The 23,565-nt window shown below is 42.4% G+C and overlaps 1 protein-coding gene across 1 annotated transcript; it reads right to left on the minus strand.

Moving 5' to 3' along the window:
- Window positions 1-13: 13 nt before the first annotated feature.
- Window positions 14-22,380, minus strand: LOC6499212 (homeobox protein MOX-2). Its single transcript, XM_014910454.3, has 4 exons — window positions 20,919-22,380; window positions 846-1,024; window positions 669-754; window positions 14-616 (listed from the first exon to the last, which is right to left on the minus strand). The coding sequence occupies exons 1-4, from the start codon at window positions 21,631-21,633 to the stop codon at window positions 397-399; spliced, it is 1,200 nt and encodes a 399-aa protein (XP_014765940.1). The 5' UTR covers window positions 21,634-22,380; the 3' UTR covers window positions 14-396.
- Between the last annotated feature and the right edge of the window lie 1,185 nt (window positions 22,381-23,565).

Here is a 23,565-nt window from a genome sequence, read left to right on the forward strand (position 1 = left end):
TAGCACACATTTTTGTTATTATTTTCTAGCACATATTTGGTGAAAGGGTAACATATAAATAAACTTATTTTCTTGCTAAAATTCAAAGTCAGATTTTATTTTATCGTTTTTTTAGCATACAAATTTTGACTTCAGGAAAAATCAGTTTCACACAAATAACTTACAACAACGCCGGAAAAATTACATTTGAAATATAATATATCATACACAATTAAATTAAATTTGTGTTTTTGCGACCCTCTTTCGTTTTTGCGAGGTTTTTATTATAAATTTGATACTCCAATTAGGAAAATCGTGAGAGGAAAATATTTATCAATAATAATACATATTTATTACATTTCTTTTGGCAAATTAGATGCGAAGAAAGCGTTCATATTCGGGAATTTACAAATTAGGCTAATCACTGTATTGCATGTGGGGCAGCATCAATGGTGGTGGTGCTTGTGGTGGTTGCGGATGTATCAGCTTGCCATCCGAGTAGCGCATTAATGTCATAAGCTTCAGCATACGCAGGTCCTCCTTGTCTTTGTCCTTATTATTATCCCTGTCCCTATCCTGGGGCTGTGGTTGTGGGTGGCGGTGGTGCGGGCGCGTGGGATCTGCTGACTGGTCGGGTCTTTAAAATACTCAAGTCATTAACGTTCTCTAAAAAGCTTTTGTTCGCTGACAATTGTTTCACACTCTGCACATCCTTCTTCAGCTCCTCCATGTCGCGCTTGAGTTTGGCACGTCTGTTTTGGAACCAGGTGATGACCTAGGAAAATTATATAAAATATTAGTTTTGGTTATAGGTATTTTGGCCAGGAATTCTATTTTTCCGGAGCTTATTGATTTGTCATACTCACCTGTGCATTGGACAGGCCCAAGCCACTGGCAATCTCATCTCGGTCCGCTGGCGATAGATATTTTTGGTATAGGAAGCGCTTCTCCAGCTCGAAAATCTGCTGATTGGTGAATGCGGTGCGGGACTTGCGTTTCTTCTTTGGATTTGACCGAGTGGCAAAGATGTTTAAAGTTGCAGGATCTGTAAGATTTAAATCAATATCAGTATGAGTACAATATCTTGGTATTCCAAATAAAAAATCGAAATCAATACGAAAAGGTGTGATGGCATCGTAAATTATGGAACGATCAGTCAAATTTTTAATATGCTTCACACAGATGATCGTAAAACGGAAAGTTTATGGGGCTTTTGGCTCTTATGCAGCGGGGAATTTGACCTATGTTTTCTTTTTTTTATTTCGGAAAGCATCCTCAACGCAGCCGCCTTTAATGACCGACTTTATGACCGATCTCTACGCATCATCCATTGGCACTTTCGATTCAATCAGTAAAATGTGCTCGTGGTTAAAACAATTTCAAAACACAATTCAATGGAATTCATAATAGACAATCGACAATAACAAATCTGTGGTCATAAAGCGGCCGGTAGGGCGTGATTTCAACCCAGCTTCTCCGTTTTATTGGCCACGCCGCTTGAATGATTCTCCCTGTGTGTGTAGCGGTTGTTTTCTTAAGCGATTCGATTGGGATTTGATTTGGATTTTGATTGCCGGTATTTGTTTTTAGCATGTTTAAAGGTAATACAGCGCCTGATTGATGTTTTTCTTCTGTTGTGGCGGAGGAAATGGCTTTCAACCCAGTTGAACCCATTGGGAGTCAGTCTAACCCCATTAGGAATTGTTTATTTATCGCGGGCAATTCAATTTTCGCGCCTTTATTTTTTTAATATTTATTTTCAAGCCAAAGATTCCTTTGGTGATCGCGGTGAATAAGTGCTCAGGTAAAGCATTAACGGAAATGGCTGTTGCTTCGTTTGTTTATGGGGTTGAATAAATTAAGCAATGGGGACGATATAGGGAAGGGAGGCCCCTCAGGAAGTCCGACGCTGCAAATGGCAGCTGCCCCTCTGAGGCAACATTGTTGTTGCTAAACATGTCGGACAATTAACAATTAAGACAGCCGAATTTCGCCCCTAAACTATACCAGGACAGGGTTGGTCCCTTCCCTCTTTTAATGGGCTTGCGGCCGAATCCCTGGTTCCATTATGACACTACACTGATGTGTTTATTGTGAGGTTAGATAATCTTCTGTTTTGTACACGCCCCGTGTTTTTCTTCCTAGAGGGTTGTTTTCATCCAAAGAACAACAAAATTCCATTAAAGCAAACATGAAGACTTTTTCAAAAGTTTAATTGGAAAAAAATTGGCACTAAGTCAACTACAACTTCTAAAATGCAAGCTCTTAATTATATTTGTTTGAAGGTCGTACTGGAATACATATGATTTTTAATGGTTAAAGGTTAATCACAATATGATCTTATTTCTAGAATCCACCGTTATCCACACCGTTTTCGATTTGGCTTCCTGAAAGCAGATTGGCCATCTAAAGCAAACACGCCTCTAATTAAAAGACATGGCAAACCTGACCAAAAACTGGTCGAGCCTGAGCTCCGTTGGGGGGTGGGTGTGTTTTTGGCCATTTTCCGAGCTTTATTAATTAAGGAAACTGCACTTGAAGGCTGGACCAAGTCGGAGCCTGGTTAATAGCTTAACCCACATGCAGAGCTACATGTCAGTAGCTGCACTAACAACTGCATAGCCACAGTTGAAGTGCAATCTGTGCGACATATGTGTGTATATATTGGTTGTAAGAGTTACGACCTGGACACCCACACCTCCACACCCGCGTAGTCTACAACAAACAATGTCATCAGCATAACTAATCATTGTGACAGCCGGCAGAGAGTTGAAGTTGCTGGCACCAAACCACCAGGCAACAGTCGCTAAAGGAGCAGCTCCTGGTTGCCCGGGAAAAGTAAGCATAACTTATGCCGGCCTGCTGGCCTGCCACCGTTGCTAATTGAGACACAAACAAAATGACGCATTGTCCTTGCATAAGAAGGCTGGGCAGTTACCCACACAAGGAATGCTGCACTCAACAAAATAACTTGAGGAGTTCTAATTCTATAAATGAATTCACAGAAGCACAACTTTAAGCCATGATAAACTTTCATTTTTGGCCAGTACTTCTGTCGTTTTTCCAAGTGTATTAGAAAAACACGATACGAGTATATGGCGTACCTTATCAACCGCCGATCTAAGACATTGACTTGGTGCGCATGGCTAATGGTGTGGCTGGTAATTAGGCAAATTAGCTGGACTCTGCTACTGGGAGGCACATAAATTAACAGCAATTAATTAAATGCTCGCTCTTTAATGCCGGATCACAGCCCGCTTCAGTTGCCTCAGATATCCATAGATTTCCATTAGAGAATAAGATGATTATAAAAACCGGAGTAGAGCCCAAAGTGCTAAAGCAATTATGCTGATTAACTCCGAGCCGAGCAACGATTCAATCAAAGCCATCTACAAATCAATCAGTATTGGCCGGCCGCAATGGTAATCTTCTCCAAAAGGGAACATCATAATAAGAGCCAGTCGAGATCGCATTCTCGAGATACTCGATCCAAAATTGTGCTACCAAGATGCGTATCGCTCGGATAAGGCTAATGCACCGGGAATACTTGGCTACCACAAGGTGCCTGCTGTTCACACGCTCTTCACATGCCTCGAATCGCATCGGTGCCTTTGAAAGATGAGCACTACATTCAAAGGTAGGTAGGTAGCTGGGTTCTGACCAGGCCAGGAGCATGACATGTGGAATGTGATTGGGGCTGCCAGCGGAAGACTCAATTAGAAGTTTGGACTTTTTGGGGGATTTATGACCACAAGGAATTTCACATTCTCAGGGCTCCCAAGCCTAAATACCTGCCAATAGCTTTTTAGGTTTGCCGCCGCCACAGAGTCATGACAAATCGGCAAAGGACAAAGCCAGAAAGGCGACCTTCGAATGCAAAAGAGTCGCCGGCTTAAGGAGTTTGGCTAAAAGCGCTAATTATGTGGAAAAGAGACAGAGAAGAGGCTCCAACGGACCGACCACAAATTGCGTTGTCCAGAAGCTCGAAAGCGTAATCAAAAACTAATTTTAATCCTGTTTTGAGGGATCACTCCCGCATTGCTTCACTCCGAAACCCCGAGAGGGAACCCGAAAAAAATGAAAATCCAAATCCAGGTCCCGAAACGAAAACGAAAACACAAATGGATGCGGAGATGGAGATGAGATGAGGAGAGTCTCCTTTTGTGACCCGATCGGATCAGAGATCTTTTTAGCGGTAGGTCCAAGTTAATTTATTCTAAATGGCTTTTTGAAATCCCCGAAAAAACACAAGAAATTTACTTATGACGTTGGCAAGTTTCCCTCTCTTTCTCTGTTTCTTAACAAACCAGAGAATAGCATCTCCGGGATCCCAGAGATCCCAAAGATCCCATCGGATGATTCAGACCGGATCAAAGTCGATGGAGGGCCCTGCATATTTTTCTCACTTTGGCGTGTCTGCGTGTTGTTAGCAATGAAATTGATGAGTTCGAGCAGGTTATAAAACCCGATACCTTTTGGCTACCTTTGTTTGGTGGGTCTCTTTTATTATTATTATTGCTGTTGCCGCTGTTGTTTTTCGACCTACGAAGAGCCGAAATACAATAACACAAATTAATATGAGAAGATGAGACAAATTTAGCCGCCGACAAAGTAAACTGGCCACAGTGATTCCCATTACCATTACTGACTGCCGAGGCGCAGCTCTTCTCCATAACGAGAAAGTTATAAATTTTGGTATTTTCATTTCGACATGGATGCCGATGTCGGAGAAGGAGGCTTTTCGACCGGTGGGGTCTCAACTTTTTAGCCCCAACTCGACGACTGTCATTGTTGGTTGCTTGTTTACACGCTCGTAATGTGCCCAATATTTTATTGTATTTTGTTGTCATTTGTACCGCCCCTGAGTTTGGAGAACTGGCTTTTAAGATCCAGGTAACCAAACACCATATTTTGAGTTGGTTTAAAGTCCAAAATGGAAGTTATTTAGGAGTGGCTGATGACTCGGTTAGGGCCTGACAGCTGTAGAGCCTTAAATAAATCAAAGATATGGTTTATAATTCTTTTTATTTTTGAATAATTAAGTTTAAGTCATAGTTATGTCAATTCTGGTGTTTTGAAAGAACATAAAGAGTCTCATTAAGCTTTTCATTATTATCCTGCGGTTTTATGGTAGATACCTTTCCAAAACTTTTGTTATTGCTCCATAAAACCATATAGCTTAATATTTTTGACTACCCTTTGGCCATAAAGGACTTTCTCTGCGGAGTGTCTCTCTTCGTTTTAATTGAATATGTTGTTGTACATTAAGGCAAAGCGTCACCGACCCGGCGTAAAGTTTTCATGTTCATGTTGGCCCGCAGCTATTTTGATTGCAGTATTACATCTTGTAAACATTAGCATGGCCAATAATTTCCGAGTGCCCTGGCAATTTGCGGAGCCGAAAAACATGTCAACGGTACCTGGGGGCAGTAATCAGATGTTATTGAGGGCTAATTTCTTCATACATATATTGAACGATCGGTGAGTTGGTGAGTCGGCTACTTTCTTTTGAACGGAGCCGGGGGCGGGGTCTTGGGACTTGAATAAAAACATAAACAGGTAAATCAACAAACCGTTTGCGCACGATGTTCACTCACTCACTTTAGATGGCCTAAAAAATTGCACATGCACCGCGACAAAAATGTGAGGAGTAAGAAGTTGAATGGTATCCTGCAGTTGGAACTTTTCTCATATAATATCGGTATCGAATGCTTTCTCTTAAGTCTCAACGTTAGAGTCTTAATAAAAGCCATATAATTTCTTGCTGTGTACTATTACCTTCGATTCATTAGCGCTGAGCTCGCGGCTTTCACATGTAATTGCTAGTGAACTCTTCGGACGACCCTCGACTTTATATTTTGATTGATTTTAATGGCTGGCAAATCAATTGCAACTCCGACGCAGCGAAACAGAGCGCCGAAAACGTGGCCATCCTTAATTCAATAATGAATACGTAAAGTCCAGGCCAGAAAGAGTCCCAGAGCAGAGGCCCAACCGTGGCCACACACCGATCCTCCGCCTTTTTACCCCCTGGAATCCATCCATCCCATATTCCCCCAACCGTGGCCACGGCTACATGATTCACGATCGGACCGTTGCGCATGCGCTACGCAAAAGTTTCCGGCAGGAGGATGGCGAGAGGCTCGGAGGGGCCAGGGAAACGCGTCGGCTTCGGGACAAAGCGTCGGCCTTCTTTGATCAACACATATAAAATACTATGTCCACGCCCTCTAAAAGGCAGATTAAACGAGATGGCGCTCGGGCAGTGGGCAAACGTATACTTAAACTTAACGTAACGTAAAGAGCAATGAAGTCAGTCAGTGCAAGAGTTGCTCCAACACGAAGCCGCAGACCTGGTAGTGGGATGGGATCGGGGCAGTGGGATGGAATGGTGGCTCCAGACAGTAGACGACGGCGATGTCTGCAAGAGCCATGTTCGGACGCCTCCCGAGGCGCAGTGGGTCGACAGTGGGTCAAGACCATAAAGCCATTGTTATAAACTAGGAACAGTAAATGGGGTGTTTTAGGAGGTTTTTGGGGGCCTATTCATTTTGAATGAGTAAAAACCAAAAGTTAAAATATGTTTTTTTTTGATAATAATGAAAAATTTATACACCCGTTTACCATTAAATGAAAATTAATTTAATTAATTCTTAACTTTATTGAAGAAGTTTAAAATGGCTCACAATAGGTTTATAAAATAATTTTACTTTATGAAACTTAAATCTGTGAATACAAAATACTATTAAATATTTTTGTATTTGGCAATAAAGCATTTATCCACTAATGAGTGATTTTCAATAGACCTAATTCCACTGTATTTGGTTTGTGCGAGACAATAAAAATTACGTAGCATTGCAATTTGGATCGCTGAGCACCCGATGATACTGCTCAGACCAGACCAGGCAAGGCCCATCCCGCCCCTGCACCGATTAGTCCTCCCTCTTGGGAGGCTGGAGAGTCCAGTGCATCATCTTTATGTTTGCATGCCCTTTAGCTCTCCGGCGTTTGGCGGCTGTTGTTAAGTGAAAATCAGAGTTTGCAATCGCTAACATCAGCTAACAATGGTCATCATCATTAAAATGCGATCAAAGAACAAGAGGCGGCTCTTGGCGTCTCTCCACTTATGCATCTGGGATCTGAGATGTGTGCTCTGGGTTCTGGGATCCTGGGCACTGATTGAGTGACCTTCCCCAACCCCAATCCCAATGCCAAACCCAACCCAAGCCCCTTCAGCTCCAGTTCCAACACCAATGTGGGCCAAACGAAAGGGGCTGGACCGGGACTGAACTTGGGATGAGTTGGCTGGCTTAATGTCTTTATAAGTAGCATGTATTCCGTGTTAGTAGATGGGACGGCAAGAAATATGCGCTGTAATCAAAACCGTTTAAAAAACTACACACTAATTGAGTTAGAAGTTCGTGGGGGCTTTGAACTGGCCGACGGATCAAAGGTGCCGCCACTTTATTGGTGGCACAACAAAGAGCGTTGACAACGGCATGTAAAGCCAACAATGCCCCAAGCAGCCACCAGATGAATGGATGGATAGATGGATGCCCAGTTCACGCTGATGATGATCACCATAACCATGATCACCGGGTGATTGGATCGGCGGCCAGCAAGCCGCCAAACTTGCCCCAGAGACATTGTACGATAGTTTTGACAACTCAGCGAAACCAAAGCGGCGGCAAACAAGAAAAACATCGAAAATTTTATTAATGAGCTCACACTAACAAAAAGCCATTGGTTCGAAATCAATTTAAAATATAATTAAATATGAATAACTTATAGAATCACGAACACGCTTCCAGACCGATTGATACAAAAAGTTGCGTGATTCCTGCTACCGGTTTAGAAAATAAGAAAAAACTGTGATCTAAATGGTTTGGCTCGAAGTGGGTTTTAATTCCATAAATTAAGAGGAACAATTTTTGGAGAACAACCATCTAAAATTTCTCCAAGTGCCCTCCCGGACTAAGGACTTTACCAACAATAGCGTTGATATTATGACAAGGTGTCATAAATTACAAATTAATGTAATGCTTCCCAGGCAGAGAAAAACAGAGTTTGAGGTCGGAGTGAGAATATGGGAGCATGACTTCCTCAACTTTGGAAGTCCAGGACCAGGGGCAATCTAACTCTCTGCAGGTAGCCGACTTTTACTTCGCGGTCAGGGTCGTGCGATCGATCGTGTGGATCTCGATCTCTATCTCGGACTCACTCGATCCAAATGCTCATCGATTGTCCGTGGTTGTGGTTCTGGTTCGGGTTCGGGTTCTGGGTGCTCCGTTCTGAGCTCCCTTTTCTGGGTTCCGGACTCTGGGTGGGGGTATCTTGTGGTATCTTCAGGTGCCGGCATTGCCACCGCATTGACTTGCCTACCTTACACCTCGGAGGAGCGAAGATCAAAGACAGCGGTGCCGACTTAATAACATAAATTAATCTTCTCATTGTTGGGCTCACTAAAATGGAAGAAAAAGATGGGGCGAGAGTATGCGAAAGGGACAGCTGATCCAGTTAGACAAAGGGGAGGCCAACGGGCCAGGACGGTGCCCATGCGTGCCAAAAATGATACAGTAACCGCACGCTATGCTAATCCGTCCACTGCCTAACCAGGCTCTGTTAACGCACAAAGCCAAAACGCTATTTAATTTGTTTTTAGCTTGGCCATTTGGCTTCGAATCGATTTCATTCATTATTTCGAGCCGAGATTCGGTTAGGTGTCTAAGCGGAGATCAAAGAAAGCAAGCCGACGGCAGATATGTTCAAAAAGGAGGCGGTCTTTGGAAGTGCACTCTAAAAAGCATAGGAAGCTATAAATTTAATATAAATTGATAAATTATATTTAGGTCAAAAGTGCCAAATAATATATTAAACTTATAGTGTTTCAAAGCTTAGTAATAAAGTTTCAAAACTTTATTAAACTCCACAGATTGTCAAGCAAAGCCAGCAAGCTTTTGAGAATATATCCGGAACTGTTATTAAACTAAAATTTAATAAAATCAATTTTCCTTTTTTTTAAATACATTTTTTTTTCAGTGGAGAGACCCCCTGACTTAGACGTGGCAAATCTACCATGGAGACGGTTTTGATCGAACGACGAAAAGCAGGCAACGAGCATTAAGTATTTGAAATGACTTGCTGGGCATGAGTGGAAAATGAAACGAGCGCAGCAAATTAGCTAATCAACGCCCATTAGTAGTAAGGTATTGGAATTTATGATAAATTTCCGCTAATACAGCCGATTGCGGCACGAGCAGATCTCACAACTCAGGAACAAGTTAATTTGCCGGCTCAGCAAATGCGATGCTCACTCACTCCTTGATCTTCGATCCCGTGAGGCCAAAGTGATAAAGCAGGCATCTTTATAACGCTGCCCAGGCACAGCAGGACGACAAACAAGTGCGTCTCTCATCCCAAAAGGCTCTTCAATATCCCCCCTATATACATATGTATGTTCGGGTGTGTGAGTGTGTGCTAATAATACATAATTTTCTTGTAAAACAACAAACTGCTGCGCATCGTTATCGTTATCATTATTGTGAATTTTTATGTGCGCCTGCATGTTGACTGCCCATTTTTGTGCAAAAAGGCGTTGGCCGCGGGTCGTCATTGCAGTTGCCAGTTCGCAGTTGGCAGTTTGCAGTTGGCAGGCTGTAGTCCCAGTCGCCGGTTTGGGGCGACAACGACAATATCGTTTTATTTATGTTTATCGATATAGCCGGCCAGATAAGCGGCTTTAAGCAGGAGCAGTAGTTTGCGACCAGCGGTGTGCTCGTAGGTTTTGTTTTTAGTGGGCGCCATAAAATGAAAGTTCAGTGCCGGTTGCCGGTTGCCGGTTGCCGGCTGCCGGTTGTGGTTTATTTTCGAGAAGGTGAGAAAAAAATATGGCTAGTATACTGACTAACATTGGACATAAAATCGATAAGGCTTAGGCACGACTTTCTTTTTGTTAAATTAAGATCCAGTTGTTAAAGTTACAAATATAAATAATATATATTTTAAAAATGATAGTTTATATATTAATAGCACTTAGTTTTTATACAAAAACAAGATCATTAGTTCAAAGTACACATTATTTTATCATCACTTATGCAATTATTGTTTAAATGTTTCTTTTGCATTATTAAAACATTAGATTTTAAAATGGTTTCAGTTTGGACATTCCAATGAAGAGATAAATATCACAATTATCAAGCCTGATTGACAATAATTTCAGTTAAAATAGCCATGTTCATTTTTTTTACCATCCAATAACAGTTTCTGGCATCCTCTATAGGTTTCGTTTCAGAACGAGTTCTGTTTCATGAGCGATCCGGGCCATTAGCCGTAACAAGCGAGCATTTGCATGGCGCTTTTGATGTGCGTTCGTGTTACGAGGGCCATAAAATAGTTTTGCATGTTGCACCAAAATACAAAAAACGGAAAAAATGGAATGAAAACTAGTTACGGTTATGTATATAATTACTGGGACAGCATGTTGGCATGACAAATAAACTGCGAGCGAGACCATAAATTAAAGTATCAGAATGCGTGTGGAAGGCGTCAAGAAGAGGGCAGTGGGGCTTGCAAATAGGAATGGGGGACGGTGGACGAGGACGACGACAAGGACGAGGTGGGGTGGGCGAGGGCGAGGGCTTAACGGCAATGGCCACCTGACGACAAGTCTGAGCCAATTGTTAAGCCGTTGATATATGCCTGATTCTTGGAGTGTGTGCGTGAGTGTGAGTCCCTGTGTCTGTGTCAGTGAGTGCGTGTTGGTGTGCCAACTCAGCATTTGGGTTGCAGTGGGCGTGTCGCACATTTTGCCTTCATAATTGCAAGACTCGTCGTATGACAAGCTAAATAAATTAGCCATAAATTTGTTCGCACAACCCAAAACTGGAATTATTACCTTTTACACTATAATTCAGCAAATAGTTTAATAATAAATGCTTAATAAATTTCCCAAATATATATTTTTGAAAATGGAGATTGGGTTTGAAATTATATTATATTCATTTTAAGACTAAATAAAGGCAAATTAATTTATATTTCCTAAATACATTTTCTCTTTTGAGATATCTAATATAATATTTATAAATTTTATGCATAAATATATTAGCCAATTTATCTAACTGTTGGTAAAATAACTTAACATTACATTATCATCGAAAAAACCCGTTTAAAACTAACTAAGCAACAAATAACTCGCAAATTAAAGTGTATTTCATTTGTTTCTACTGAACGTAAAACATGCAGCTGCAAGTTGCAACGGAGTTGCAAACAATGCACAGATTTATTTAATTACAAATGACGCACACACCTTCAGCGGCACAACCACACACACACACTGACACAGTTATAATACGAATTTACGCACCGATATGCAAAAGCGCCGTCGCCGAATGCTTTGCTCTTGGAATTTATTTAATTAAATCTACGCCCCGTTGGCAGCCTCCTTGCCTTTCTGCACCACGGTGGCTCCTCTCCGGTCCACCAAATGGGCATAAATTCAACAGTTTATGCATTGGCTCAGCGGCAGCCGCAGGCGTAGTGCCAGCCGCTTAAGCGCCCATTACGTATACGCACCGTATGGCATTTGTGTGGAAAAAATAATAAATACACAACAATAATAATAAAAAAAGCTAGAAATTGTGTACGATGACAATTTCGTTTATAAATGTGGGTATATATTCCCAACGGCAGAACGGCAGTCATAGTCAATTGCATGAGAATAAAAATGCCATCAAATCAAGAGTGGTTTAGGGGAATTTTTGATGCTAATCTCTTGGCTAATGGTTCCAGTTTTAATTGAGTCTAACTGAAAGAATAGTGTCGTCCGGTAGCTCTCATTTAATGAAATTTTAATTCATATATTTAGCATCTAGGATTTCATCTAGATATCTGAGACTTATTCGAAACATTTAAATTTAATTCCAATATGTAAGAGTGTGGAATATTCATACTTATTCATTTAAAAATACTGCAAACGTCCCACACTTTTTTGTTAAAGGAAAATTTATGGAGAACTTAAGATCTTAAATCGCACAACTTGAAATCGAAAACAACTGCAAATTGGGTTACCAATCAATATCTTATTACTGATATCGTACATGAAGTCAACTAAGGAGGTTAGTCATTTCAAGGGCGACTCCTGGAAAAAAAGGATCCACTCAAGACACAGGAGAAGGGCTAATGCGAGACCCTTTGTGCACAGATGCTGCCTCCGCAACCTTAAGTGGCCCGGCCTTTGTAAGAGACTCCCAGCAACCGGCAGCAACTACACATAAAACTCCAACAACAGCGTATAAGCACATTCGAGCTGCCGAGTGGTACAACAAAAGCGCATAGTTAAGCATAATTTAATAGATACGCGGCTCGGGCTTTGCAATCTCTTTATGGTTGACACTATTGTCTAGGCCAAGTTTGTATGTGGGGCTGTCATAAAGTGATGAATGCATTATTATTATTGTTATTGTGGCCGGTGTTGTGCTGTGTTGCCGTTTTGCTGGCCGGGCCTTTGTTGAAAAGCGTTAATTGAGTGTTGCGAATGTGCAACGGCAATTGAAATTGTTTATGACTTGCAGTTGTTGCCGCGGCCCGGGCTCATGTTCAATAATGTAATGCAATTGGCGGACTGCTAATGGATAGCCAGAGCACAATACTAATCAGCTAATCAGCTGGCGATATCTGACTAATATCCTGGAGACCAAAGGATTCCGCCGCTGCGCCGGCTGGTATCCTACTTGACAAAACACTTTAGGCATCCATTTGGCGCGGTGTAATTATGCTTTATTAAGATGCCATTTTCATTACGGGAATCCGAGCCACTTGAACTCAACTGGCTGGCGAGCACTTGACGGCGACATAGGAAATTTCGTTTCTTTCTTATATTTAGTGGTTTTTAATTGCCGTAATTAGCGAGAACTGGGAGCTGGAAAGATATTCAAGTGCATTCTGAAGCGACGTCTGTTCGGTGGATTTTTCTACTCCTCCTCCTCCTTCTACTCCTTCAGTAAACCCGAACATGGCCGCCAAGACGGAAGCAATTGATGACCGAGAATCAGTCCGGGCCATGGGCCATAAAGATACGCCATAAATTAACACCAAACCGATTAATGAAAAGTGGCGATCCATATCGGGTACACATGTTTTTTGTCAGCAAAGACGATCCAGTCAGGATATTGGAACATTAAAATCAATTAACTGGCCCGACTTTGATGGACGCTGCCTGGGAGTGGGTCGTCGTCTCCAACTGGAACCTAAACTGGATCTGGAACTTAAACTGTAGCTGCTTGAACTGCCAATGTGACAACCCAGATCTTCGCTTGGCATCTTAATGAGGCTATTTTGTTCGATTGCCAGTTGGTTATTTGGTAGACGCCGTGTCATAAAACTTTACGGCCATTTAAATGCTGACTTGTAATTTGTAAAGGTGTTACCCTGACGCGATCTCAGTTAAGCGCTTCATTACACCCAGTTTTGCATTGTAAATTATTCCACCGACTCGATAGATTTTTGTGCTGTAACTTTGACTTTGTTTTTAGGTTGAGTTCCACTATTGTCATGAATCTAATTTCATGAAATTGATTTTCCATTGAGTTGGTTTTTAAGAGGAACTTGTCAATGTCTACATATGATTTTGCGTTCCAAGGTTCAAGGTCTAGAAAATATTTTGTTAAGTGTAGAAACACCTGAATTTTTAAACATAGAGTGCAACCCCTGTTCGATTAGTTCTGCTCACTCGCTCTACTGTTATGACAAATTAAACTTAGCATTTAAATGTATTTGAACTTGAATGGCTGGCTGGATAGTTCAGTGTCTGGATGGTTGGATGGTTGGCTGGCTGGTTGGCAGGCAGTCAATTAATTAATCGAAAAACTGCCGAAATTCCAAAGCTGTCAGCCCGCAGACATGTCCGTGAAATGATAAACTCCCAAGCCCAAGCCCAGAAAACCGTCGGCCGATCCCCAGACTTTTGGCCACTTGAGCAACCCTTGTGTGCACCTCCTCGTTGTGTTTTCTCGTATTTTTTCGTTGACTGTCTCTTTTATTCGTTAGTTGCCCACTGGCCCCTGGCATTTATGTTTAACACTTTAATTGTGATTACAAGCTGCAATCAAAAAGCAACAGCACGAGCAACACCACCACCAACACTGAAACCAAGTGCAAGAGCTGGGCAAAAAATAAACTAAAGGTTGGCTCGAACCATTGACTGAGTGACTAACTGACTGGCACTCGAGGTGGTACCTTTACTCTCGGCTAAACTTGGCTTATGCATGTTTAAGCAACTGCAACAGCAACACCTTTGGCAACAACAACGCGTCATGTCGCTGGCTTTATTAAATTACTTGTCAAAAGTGCATACACGAGCTGGAGTTAAAGTTGCAATGTCGGCGGACATGAAACAGCCCCCGACATCCATGCTTATATACGTACGCCTCATCTGCATAAGCCAGTACTTACTTTACCCTGAAATATTTCGAAAAAAAAGCATATTTACGCCTTTCGTTGGCATAACGAGACTTGTCATAACAATTCTACTTGGCAAAAAGGAAAACAAATGAAAACGAAAAGAAATGCCATGGAAAAGAAAATCAATTACGGAAAACATTTTCGTTTTCATTTCATTTCCACCCACAGACGGGCGGGCAAGATGTTCTTTGGGGATTAATTAATCTTGTCAACGATTGCAAGTCATTTGCCGTAGAAACATCTCAGATAGTCAAATTAATTTCCTTCACACTTTAATAAACGATTACACAAATACATGGGGTTGCTATTTGATGAAGGTGTTAAATGTTTTGTTGACATTGCAGCCACTCGCACCCATTGGGCTTGGGATGCCGCTCATGGAGGAAACGATTCGGGGGAAGAAAACATTTTTCACAGCTTCCTTCGATTTTAGCGTGAAGTTTGTCGTTCTCCGCTTGCTTTATTGCGGTGATTGTTGGTGGTTGCTTCTGAGTCGTGTTGCATGTAAACAGCAACATTAACATCCACATCAAAACAATAGCCACACCATCAACAACTTTTGCTTGTTTTTCCAAATCACTGAATTAGGTTTTCGGCTCGAAATTTGTTATGCTCTTCCGAATATGTGTATTCTGGTGAAGGGCTGAATATGTTCTTTGATGTACGGAAAATGCGGGGGAATTGTTTCGGAGACGGAAGGCGTGAAAATGACTTACTAAATTAATTATTCCAAGTCAATCATCGGGTATGAATCTACTTCATTTTGATATTATTCAGAGGGAGGGTAGTTGGATTTTTCTATATTTCACAAATTGTTTTATTTTATTTTAGGATCCCTATCTTTTAGTAATTCATTGAATATTCATGGTTTTTTGTATCTTATCATATTGCTCAATATTTTCATCGCCAGACGTTATAAATTCGATATGCTATACATTTGGGAGAGTTTCGAGAAACTCACTACAGCTGAAAAAGTCTAATTATGAACCTGAACGAATTTACTTTTCATTGCAATGCATCAAACGATACTCGAGGCTCATCAAAAATGAAGTGCAGACATCTAGATGGAGTGCCGGGACATGGATACGGGAAAGGAGTCGGCACCTGTCGGCGCAGCTAATGCCAGGAAAAGAAGACACCTTGCCACGTCTAGAACTGGCTTCGAGGAAACATCTGAGGGGAGGAAGTGCATCTGAGGCTCATTCGCATTAATGTCGCCGGAGCCGTAGCTGTGAATAATTTCCCCATCCGCTCTCGGTCAGCCCCTCCACCTCCTACCTCAAACGTCCAACGATCAGTGCTCGTTTGTTCGGCACCGCTGCTAATGATTTGAATGCTTTAATTTATGCCGGCTTTTAAGCATTTATCATCAAAGACTCGGACTTCAGAAGTGAGCATATAAATATGATTTGTCGCCGTGAATTTTCACGATTATCATAGATACGCCCGCGTCCCTCGGTTTAGCAAGTCACTGAAGAAAATTAGAGGCTTTTAATTGATGAAAAATGTTTTCAACACAAATAAACTAACAAAATTATAGCATTGAAAACTAAACATAGTATTTTTATTACGATTAATTAATGGTGTCATCCTATTTTAGTTAATTTCTTTCAGTGAGTTCAAAGATCTAGATACAATCCTTGGGAAAAGGCAACGCCTAGGATAGGAAACTGGTTTTGCCAGCTTTGGCGCCAACTGACCCATATAAATTTTGCAGCTGGAAAAGCCGCGAGGAAATGCGTTTTCCCCCTGTCCCCCTTTTAGCGTTGCACTCTGGCCGCAGTAGTTGGCTGGGCTGTCTGTGAACGCATCAATCTCGCGAATTGCATTTCCTGGCCAAGATCGGAGGACTCGGTTGGGGTTTTTAGCCCCTGCGGGTCAGTGGGGAGTGCTTTGTGGGGCCATGGGCCATGGGCCAGGCAGAAAATGCGTTTTTAAATGGCTTTTTATGCGTGGCGCGGGCTTTTGATGTTCGACACATGCCGAAAATTCACAGCTCGGGCGGTCCCGGCTCCTCACTTCGGGCCCGTGATTAATGTTTGGCAAAAACGCGAATGGGAATGCGAATGGGTATATGAATGCGGATGGGAATGAGAAGGCGAATGCGAATGCGTTTTTAAAGAACTTTGACAAGGTCCTGACTTGAATGCCGCATTCCAGCCCCTTTTTTCAGGGGTTCATTTGTTACACAGCAAGAAATGGGTAAGACATAGTTTATATCATTTAAATGCTGCAAATATTACAGCGTTTGTATTGGACTTCTAATAAACAGACAAACTAATAAAGACCCCTTTTCTTTTTATGTTGATTTTCAGAAATAAAGTACGCATCAGTATCCTTCCGTTTGATGTCTTACTGTGTAGGAAACCCTTTTAGCGTTTGGCAACAGTTGGACTTGGGCCTCCCATATGGCCCTGATAGAGTTATTACCAAAATGTAGCCCTCTTTAGCAGACTCTCTGGCTCACCTCGATCTCTTGGCTGCCTGTCAGTCTCCCCGGCTAATTCTCTCATTTGCTGTCTCTTGTGCAACTGTCGATGCTTGATTTTCGCTTGTCTTTATGATCGGACCGCTGGCTTTGATCTTGACGCCGATTCTCGATCCCCTTCCCTTTCCCGGTCCCTGTACCAGTCCAGGGGTCTGCTCGGTCTCAGCCCGGACTTCCCTCCTTTGGGCAGAAAAGAAAAATGCAACTTGAGCTCAATTAGTGCTCATCAAAAGCGTGCAGGTAACACCTTCAGTGCGTTGCTTTCGCACACCTCTGTGTATCCGAGTATCTGGCTGGTCTGCATCTGTATCTAAGTATCTGTGTATCTTAGCATCTCGGTGTGTATCTGAGCATCTCCAGGCCAGGCGTCACTTGTTCTTGTTCTGACTTTTGCTCTAACCGGACCGGAGAAGTATGCAATTTGCTCGAGGGGCGCCCCTCGATGATGATGGACCACCCGAGTGGTATAGTGAAGTGGCATAATATAGGATTGTCCAGCCCTGAGGGCTGCGGTTAGTGAAAGCAAATCAGGCAGTTAACCATTTTTGAAAGCCAACCACGCAAGTCTCGCTAGTTTTTGTTTTGTATTTGTTTTTTTTTTTTTTTTTTCTCTACCGAGCCTGGGCCCCGTATTAATGCTAATGCTTTATGGATAGTCGGCACGCAAACTCATATTTCTCTGCCACTTTTACTACTGGCAAATTATAATTTTTAATAAAATATTTGAGGCGCAACCGTTAATTAGAGAATTTATGCCAGCGCCGGCTTGTCAACTTGTTTCGGCTGCTCGGAGGCAATTTTGCAATATTTCATGCATATTTTATGCATAGATGCCGCAGACGTTAGAACAGTTTTGGCCCGCAGACATTTTCTTGATTTTATTGAGGCAAACGAGTCTCGCCTTATAGCATTTCATATACCTACATTTCAATTTTTTTCTATAGTTTTTGCGAGCTGTTTTAATGTCATTAACGAATTTTGTTGAAACGTTGTGCAGCTATTAATCATTTGAAGTGAATTTTTATATTACACTTCGGCGGTGATTTCTTTTTGTTTGCATGATTTATGTGTTGTCTGAGTTCGCAGCTTGTTGAATCTTGCCACGGGTTTTATTTAGTCTATTGAATGCGATTCTTGGGAAGCTTTTAAAATGAATGAAATTGCAATTGCATTTTAGGAATTTGCGTAACGTTGATTTCTGAAGAGTTTTGCACATCGTATATTTTAATGCACTTTCCTATTCTCGGAAATATCAATCAATAGTAAAATGAATACCATGTGGCCCTGTGTTGAGTTGTGATATGCATTTAAAAATTATCGCAGTAGATTTGCTTTTATTCAAATATTTGTGCTAAATTGTTTATAGCTTCATAGCCATTTGCCTTATCAGTAAATTAGATTTTTAATACCCGATCTCCTAGCCAATATTTGAACAAAAATTACCGGCTAAAAGGACTGTAATGTGAAAGATTGAAATCAATCTGGCACAGAGGGCGTGACTTATTGCCCTGATGGCCAAGGCACGCCATTTAAATGTCACGTTATTCGAAATGCAGAACCTCAAAAAGCTATTTACCCAACTACTAATTCCAGATATAGGCTATTATATATGTTCGTGAACCGGTTGTGGATCGTAATAGTTAAGCACACGACTCGCCACCCTCTCCAAGCGAATTTCCAATTAAAATTATAATTTATGCTCAATCTAGCACTTATGTATTTACATTTTTCAACTTCGCTCCCATTCAAAATTAAGTATACGTCTAGTTGAACTAATTAGTTTTGACTTTTTGTCTCTGGGCAGAACCACCTCACACCCGGCTGGCTACATTTTACATTTAGCTCCGCCCCGCGACCCTCTAACCCGCATCTTGTAAAATGTTTACACTGCTATCTGTCAAATCAACTGTCAACCCGAAGTGCCATCATCATTGTTGCCGCCGTTTCAGTATCTGCATCTGTATTTTCATTTAGTATCTGTGTGTGGTGGGGCTGAGAGTATGAGTTTTTCTGCGAGTGAGTGTGTGCGTTTTGTGGTTCATGCTCGGGTGGGTCTCCGGTACTGGGTACTACTCGGCTGCCATTGCCGCCGCCTTTTGTCAAGTGGGAAAAGTTGTAGTAATTAAATTGTAATTAGGGATGCATCCGTCCGCCGCAGCTTTGTGCCGTTTGTGCGTTCGCCGTACTGCTGTGCGTTCAATAATGCGACTATACGACTGTCTGTGCCAATTGTCTTGGCGTTTCATCAACAGCCAACCCGTGCTGATCACCCCTTTATGTGCTTTCTTTATGCGCATGTTGGCTCCCTTCTGGTTCATTACAAAATTACAGCAGTACCCTTTTCGAAGGGAGTCGCTCTGCTATACGATAAACTTTCTAAACGATCTTGAGAGAGTTCATGTTACTTTGTTCAGAAATTGGTTACTTCTAGAATCATTGGAAGTCACTCAAATATTACACATATCCTTATCCTAAGTATCCTAAGTATTTATTAAATACTTTAAATGAGAAATTATGAAAGTGTATTCATACTTCGGTTGATTAGAATACGTATGCCTACTGCATTACTAATTGACAAGACCTAACGACAGGTCCATTGTTCGAATAGCTGCAACTTTTCAGCCATTTTCATTGTAATTATTTTGTATGCGGGACTGCACATTGGTTTATCTGCTGGCAATCGTCATGACCAACGAGCAGGGCACTTCAAGTCTGGAGCTGGAGCTGGAGCCGAAGTTGTCGCTGCTCCTAATTACCAGGCGGAAGTTCCTCACATCTTTCCCTCAAATTGGCCGGTTACGGCTTTTGATCAACATGGAAAATTGCAATGGCATTAAGAAGGGCGATTGTGAACCGGATGCTGTCCTGGGAAAATACAATTTTAGCAAAGTGAGGCGCTTAACTGCGGCTCGACTGCATCTGTGTGATAATCATAATCATCCCGGGGCGGCACTCAATCCCAGTAGCAGTTGATCAACCGAGCAACCGATCAAATCAGCTGATGCTGATTAGATGGCTCTGTGGCAATCCGAGAGTGGAGCACGAACCAATTGCCTGTTGTACGTGCGCCGCGTAAATTCAATTTCAGTAGCAGATGAACAAAGCGCGCCCCATGGGTCTGTTGATGGATTGGTTGCACTTTGCAAAAAATATGCAGCATCCGAAAATGATCAAAATCAATATAAGAAAGAGTCTGTAGCTTTAGCCGGGTAACTAATCTTCATTCTCCTTAAAACTACTGGAGGTATTAACAACATCAATATCTATGGAACTACCCTCTCATAACTCAAGCTCAAAATAAATTCTATAAATCCATAAATTTCTTTATGTGTGGTATAAATCGGTTCGCGTCTGCGACTTAACGAGAAATCAACGCCGCTAAGCAAATTATGGCCGAACGATACGCATGCGCCAGAGCCATCAGTCTGCGGCTCCAGACTCAGATCAGCATCGGTATCTGGTTTGGGTTTGCGTCGGGGTTTGGCTCTGGGTCTGGGAAAGGCAATTGCCATCAAAGCGATGCCGAGCGAAGTGGTGGAGCCGACTGGCTAGCCGGGCCAGAAATTGATTTAGCCACCTCGACCGGGCCGGGCCGACTGACCTTACTACTGTTTTTACGCCTTAAGCAGAATCTCATCAAGACGTAATGACAACAATTGATCAATCGCTCGGCGGGCTAATGGTTATGATGGGTCTTGTTGGGAAATCAGTTTATATTAAAATGTAATTTGGTTGCGGTTGTGGGTATAGGAAAAGGCAGTCATCAGTAAGGAGATTAATTTCGTGATATCCCATGAATTAAAATAAATTTAAATTAATTTAACGAGAGTTGTGTATAAATATTGAATATCTTTTGATCTTTCTGTAACTAAAAGATATAACTGAAAAAATATATAGTACCATAGATATAGAGATCAACATCATATATAATATTATCTTCCCGAAGCAACACCAATAGCGAATGTTCACTATAACCATTAGTCACATTACTCACCCTGCTCCTCATCAAAGTTTTTGGTGGACAACTGGAAGAGGGCATCCAAAGGAGTATCACCCCCAGCGGCAGCTCCTCCGGTCGCCTTCCCGTTCTCTATTTTCTTGGACCCCTTTTCGGGGGATTCGTGGGACACTTGCTTGTCCCCCTGATCCGGACTGCAGCAGTCGGTGCTGCCATTGCTGCTGCTGGAACGGTGCTCCGACCGCTCGGAGCTGCCGTCCTCGGAGGTAATGATGGCGGGATTGAGGCTCATGTGGCGCAGCAGGTGGGCCTGCGCCTGGAAGTGCTCCTGCAGCTGGCGCTGGTAGTCCCAGGCCAGCCGTTGCTCGTAGCTATGGAGCAAGGCTGGCGACAGGAATGGATGCACTCCGGCAGCGGGTGGAGGAGCACAGCCTATCATTCCAGGCGGTTGCAATCGCTCGTGGATGAGCATCAGAGGAGCTGGTGCGGGTAGCGTCGGTGCTGGTGCAATTGCACTAGGCGGAGGATCCACCTTTCTCTCTCGCGAATCCTTGTCATTTCCTCGACCCAGAATATCGGCAATTGAGAAGCTTTTAACACGTACCGGCGATGACTTTTGCCGGCTATTCTCGAGGGGATTGGGGCTCCTCAGCAGCCTCAAACGCTTCATATTGTGGGCCTTCATCGGCGGTGGACTGGGTGATCCCACCGAGATCTCCGAGTTAGCAGGGCTGGGTGTACGTTGCGGCATCTTTAACGGATAACTCCAAATCTTCTCCAGCTGATTAAAACATTTTGGGGCTCGGTGGCGAGGCGATTAAAAACGCGTCGGCAAAAACGCGCGGCAGCAACACGAAAAACACGGCACAACGTGCAACACAAACACCAACAACGAAAATGGCTCGTAGATGGATTTCGCGGCGGATTCTCTCGGTGGCCTCTCTCCCTCGATTTCTCTCGCACTTTTTTGGGCCACCTCTCTCGACCGGTTTGGGGGCCTTAAACTTGTTTTGATGACGTCACGGCCGCGCAGTGGCGCACCTCGTGGGCGGGACTGCAAGAAAGAGAACAGAAGCGGACCAATCGCAGCAGGCCAAGAGCGTTTCAGCCCCCTCAACCCTGTCTTATCGGTGTCAACGTGCAAACGTCATCAATTCGAACAATTTGACATGCGCTCGCCGTGCTCTCTCTCGCGTTCTTTCCCTCTTTCTCCGTGCCGCTGACGGTGGCTGACTTCTCCTTCTGGCCAACTGGTTTCCAGGCGGCTGACTGCGTTAATTATCGTAATTGCTGGCTCTCTCTACGGCTCTTTCGAAGCTCTCTGTTGGCCCACTCAATTGTCATCAATAATGATGTCTCGTTGTACCGTTGGCTCCTCATCTATTTTCCGCTGAAAAAGCAAGCGTATTTGGCGCTCGAGTTCCAAGACCTCTTGCCACACAGCGAGAATATAGCCATTTTTTCTATTTCTTTGCTGTCACCCTATCATATTTTAATATAAATACATTTTTTTGACAATTTTAAAGTTTTGACAACTTTTGAAGCTTTAAAAGTTTACAGTCATCACTAAGAAAGTTGAAATATTTTTTTCCTCTGCACTATCTTGGCACATATCCGTTTGTCTTGCCATTTCCACCATTTCCCATTCCCTAAGTTACCTCAAATGCATTTCCAAATTGATTGCAACTTTGCTTCGCTTGCTGTATCACGTATACGCCCTGTATGCTCTTCGCTTCGTTTGTTTGTCAGTGTCAGTTTTTTATTCAATTTCGCTCCGCTGTTTGTCCTGGTTTTCTTTTTATTTCTCGCTTTTTCTTGCATTTTGCATGCAAATGTCTATTTAACTGCAATGCGCCCTTTGCCGGTGGGAATGTCAGCCAGTGAGTGTGGAGCTTGGCTAAGTGAAATGATGTAACTGCTGGGCCGTAATCGATAATAGGGTCTTCTCCCCCCAAAACGCCCTTTAAAGTCGGGGTATAATTGTTTATTTTGAAATAATGAACGTAATTAGCGTGTGTTGCCTATTTAAATGACCTTTTCCTCTATTGTGTTTGTTTTTTTTTTTTTTGTGAAAATAAACGTTTTAGGTTGAGTGTTTAAGTTTAAGCCCTCACTGTAAATTACTTTTTATTTAAATTACTTAATTACATGTATGTTTAAATAAAATTTGGCATAACTAAATAGTTTAATAAAAAAAAGACTATAATTTGGTAAAAGTAATGCTTTTTTTAGTCATTTAATATCTTTCCCCCCATTTTCAAAGTTTCCTAGGGCATTTCTGTTTCGTTGTTGCTTCCCTAGCTTCCTGCTCCTTTCCCTTTTAATGGGGTTTCCTTTATTTGCATTTGCATAACAGCTTTCGAGCCCTTCCCGTTCCCTTCCAGCTGCAAGATGGCCGCGTTGTTTTGATTAATGCCTGCACTTGACTGACTTGACGAACTCGAAGGCCTCAAGTTTGTTTTGCGCCTTTCGCTTGTGCATTCAATTTAGGGAAATTGGCCTGCCTTGGGAACACTCACTATCGCCGTTGCATTCGTATTCAAAATCAATTACAAAACGACTCTTAATTGGGCGCCTCAATAGACGCGACACGCCCTGTCAATCTTAATTAGCCGACGCCCCTAGGAAAATCACTCGCACCGACACTTCACATTCGTGGCCTTTCGACACGCCTCTAATTCTG

Source organism: Drosophila ananassae, chromosome 2L (assembly GCF_017639315.1).
Source record: "Drosophila ananassae strain 14024-0371.13 chromosome 2L, ASM1763931v2, whole genome shotgun sequence".
Classification (NCBI taxonomy): domain Eukaryota; kingdom Metazoa; phylum Arthropoda; class Insecta; order Diptera; family Drosophilidae; genus Drosophila; species Drosophila ananassae.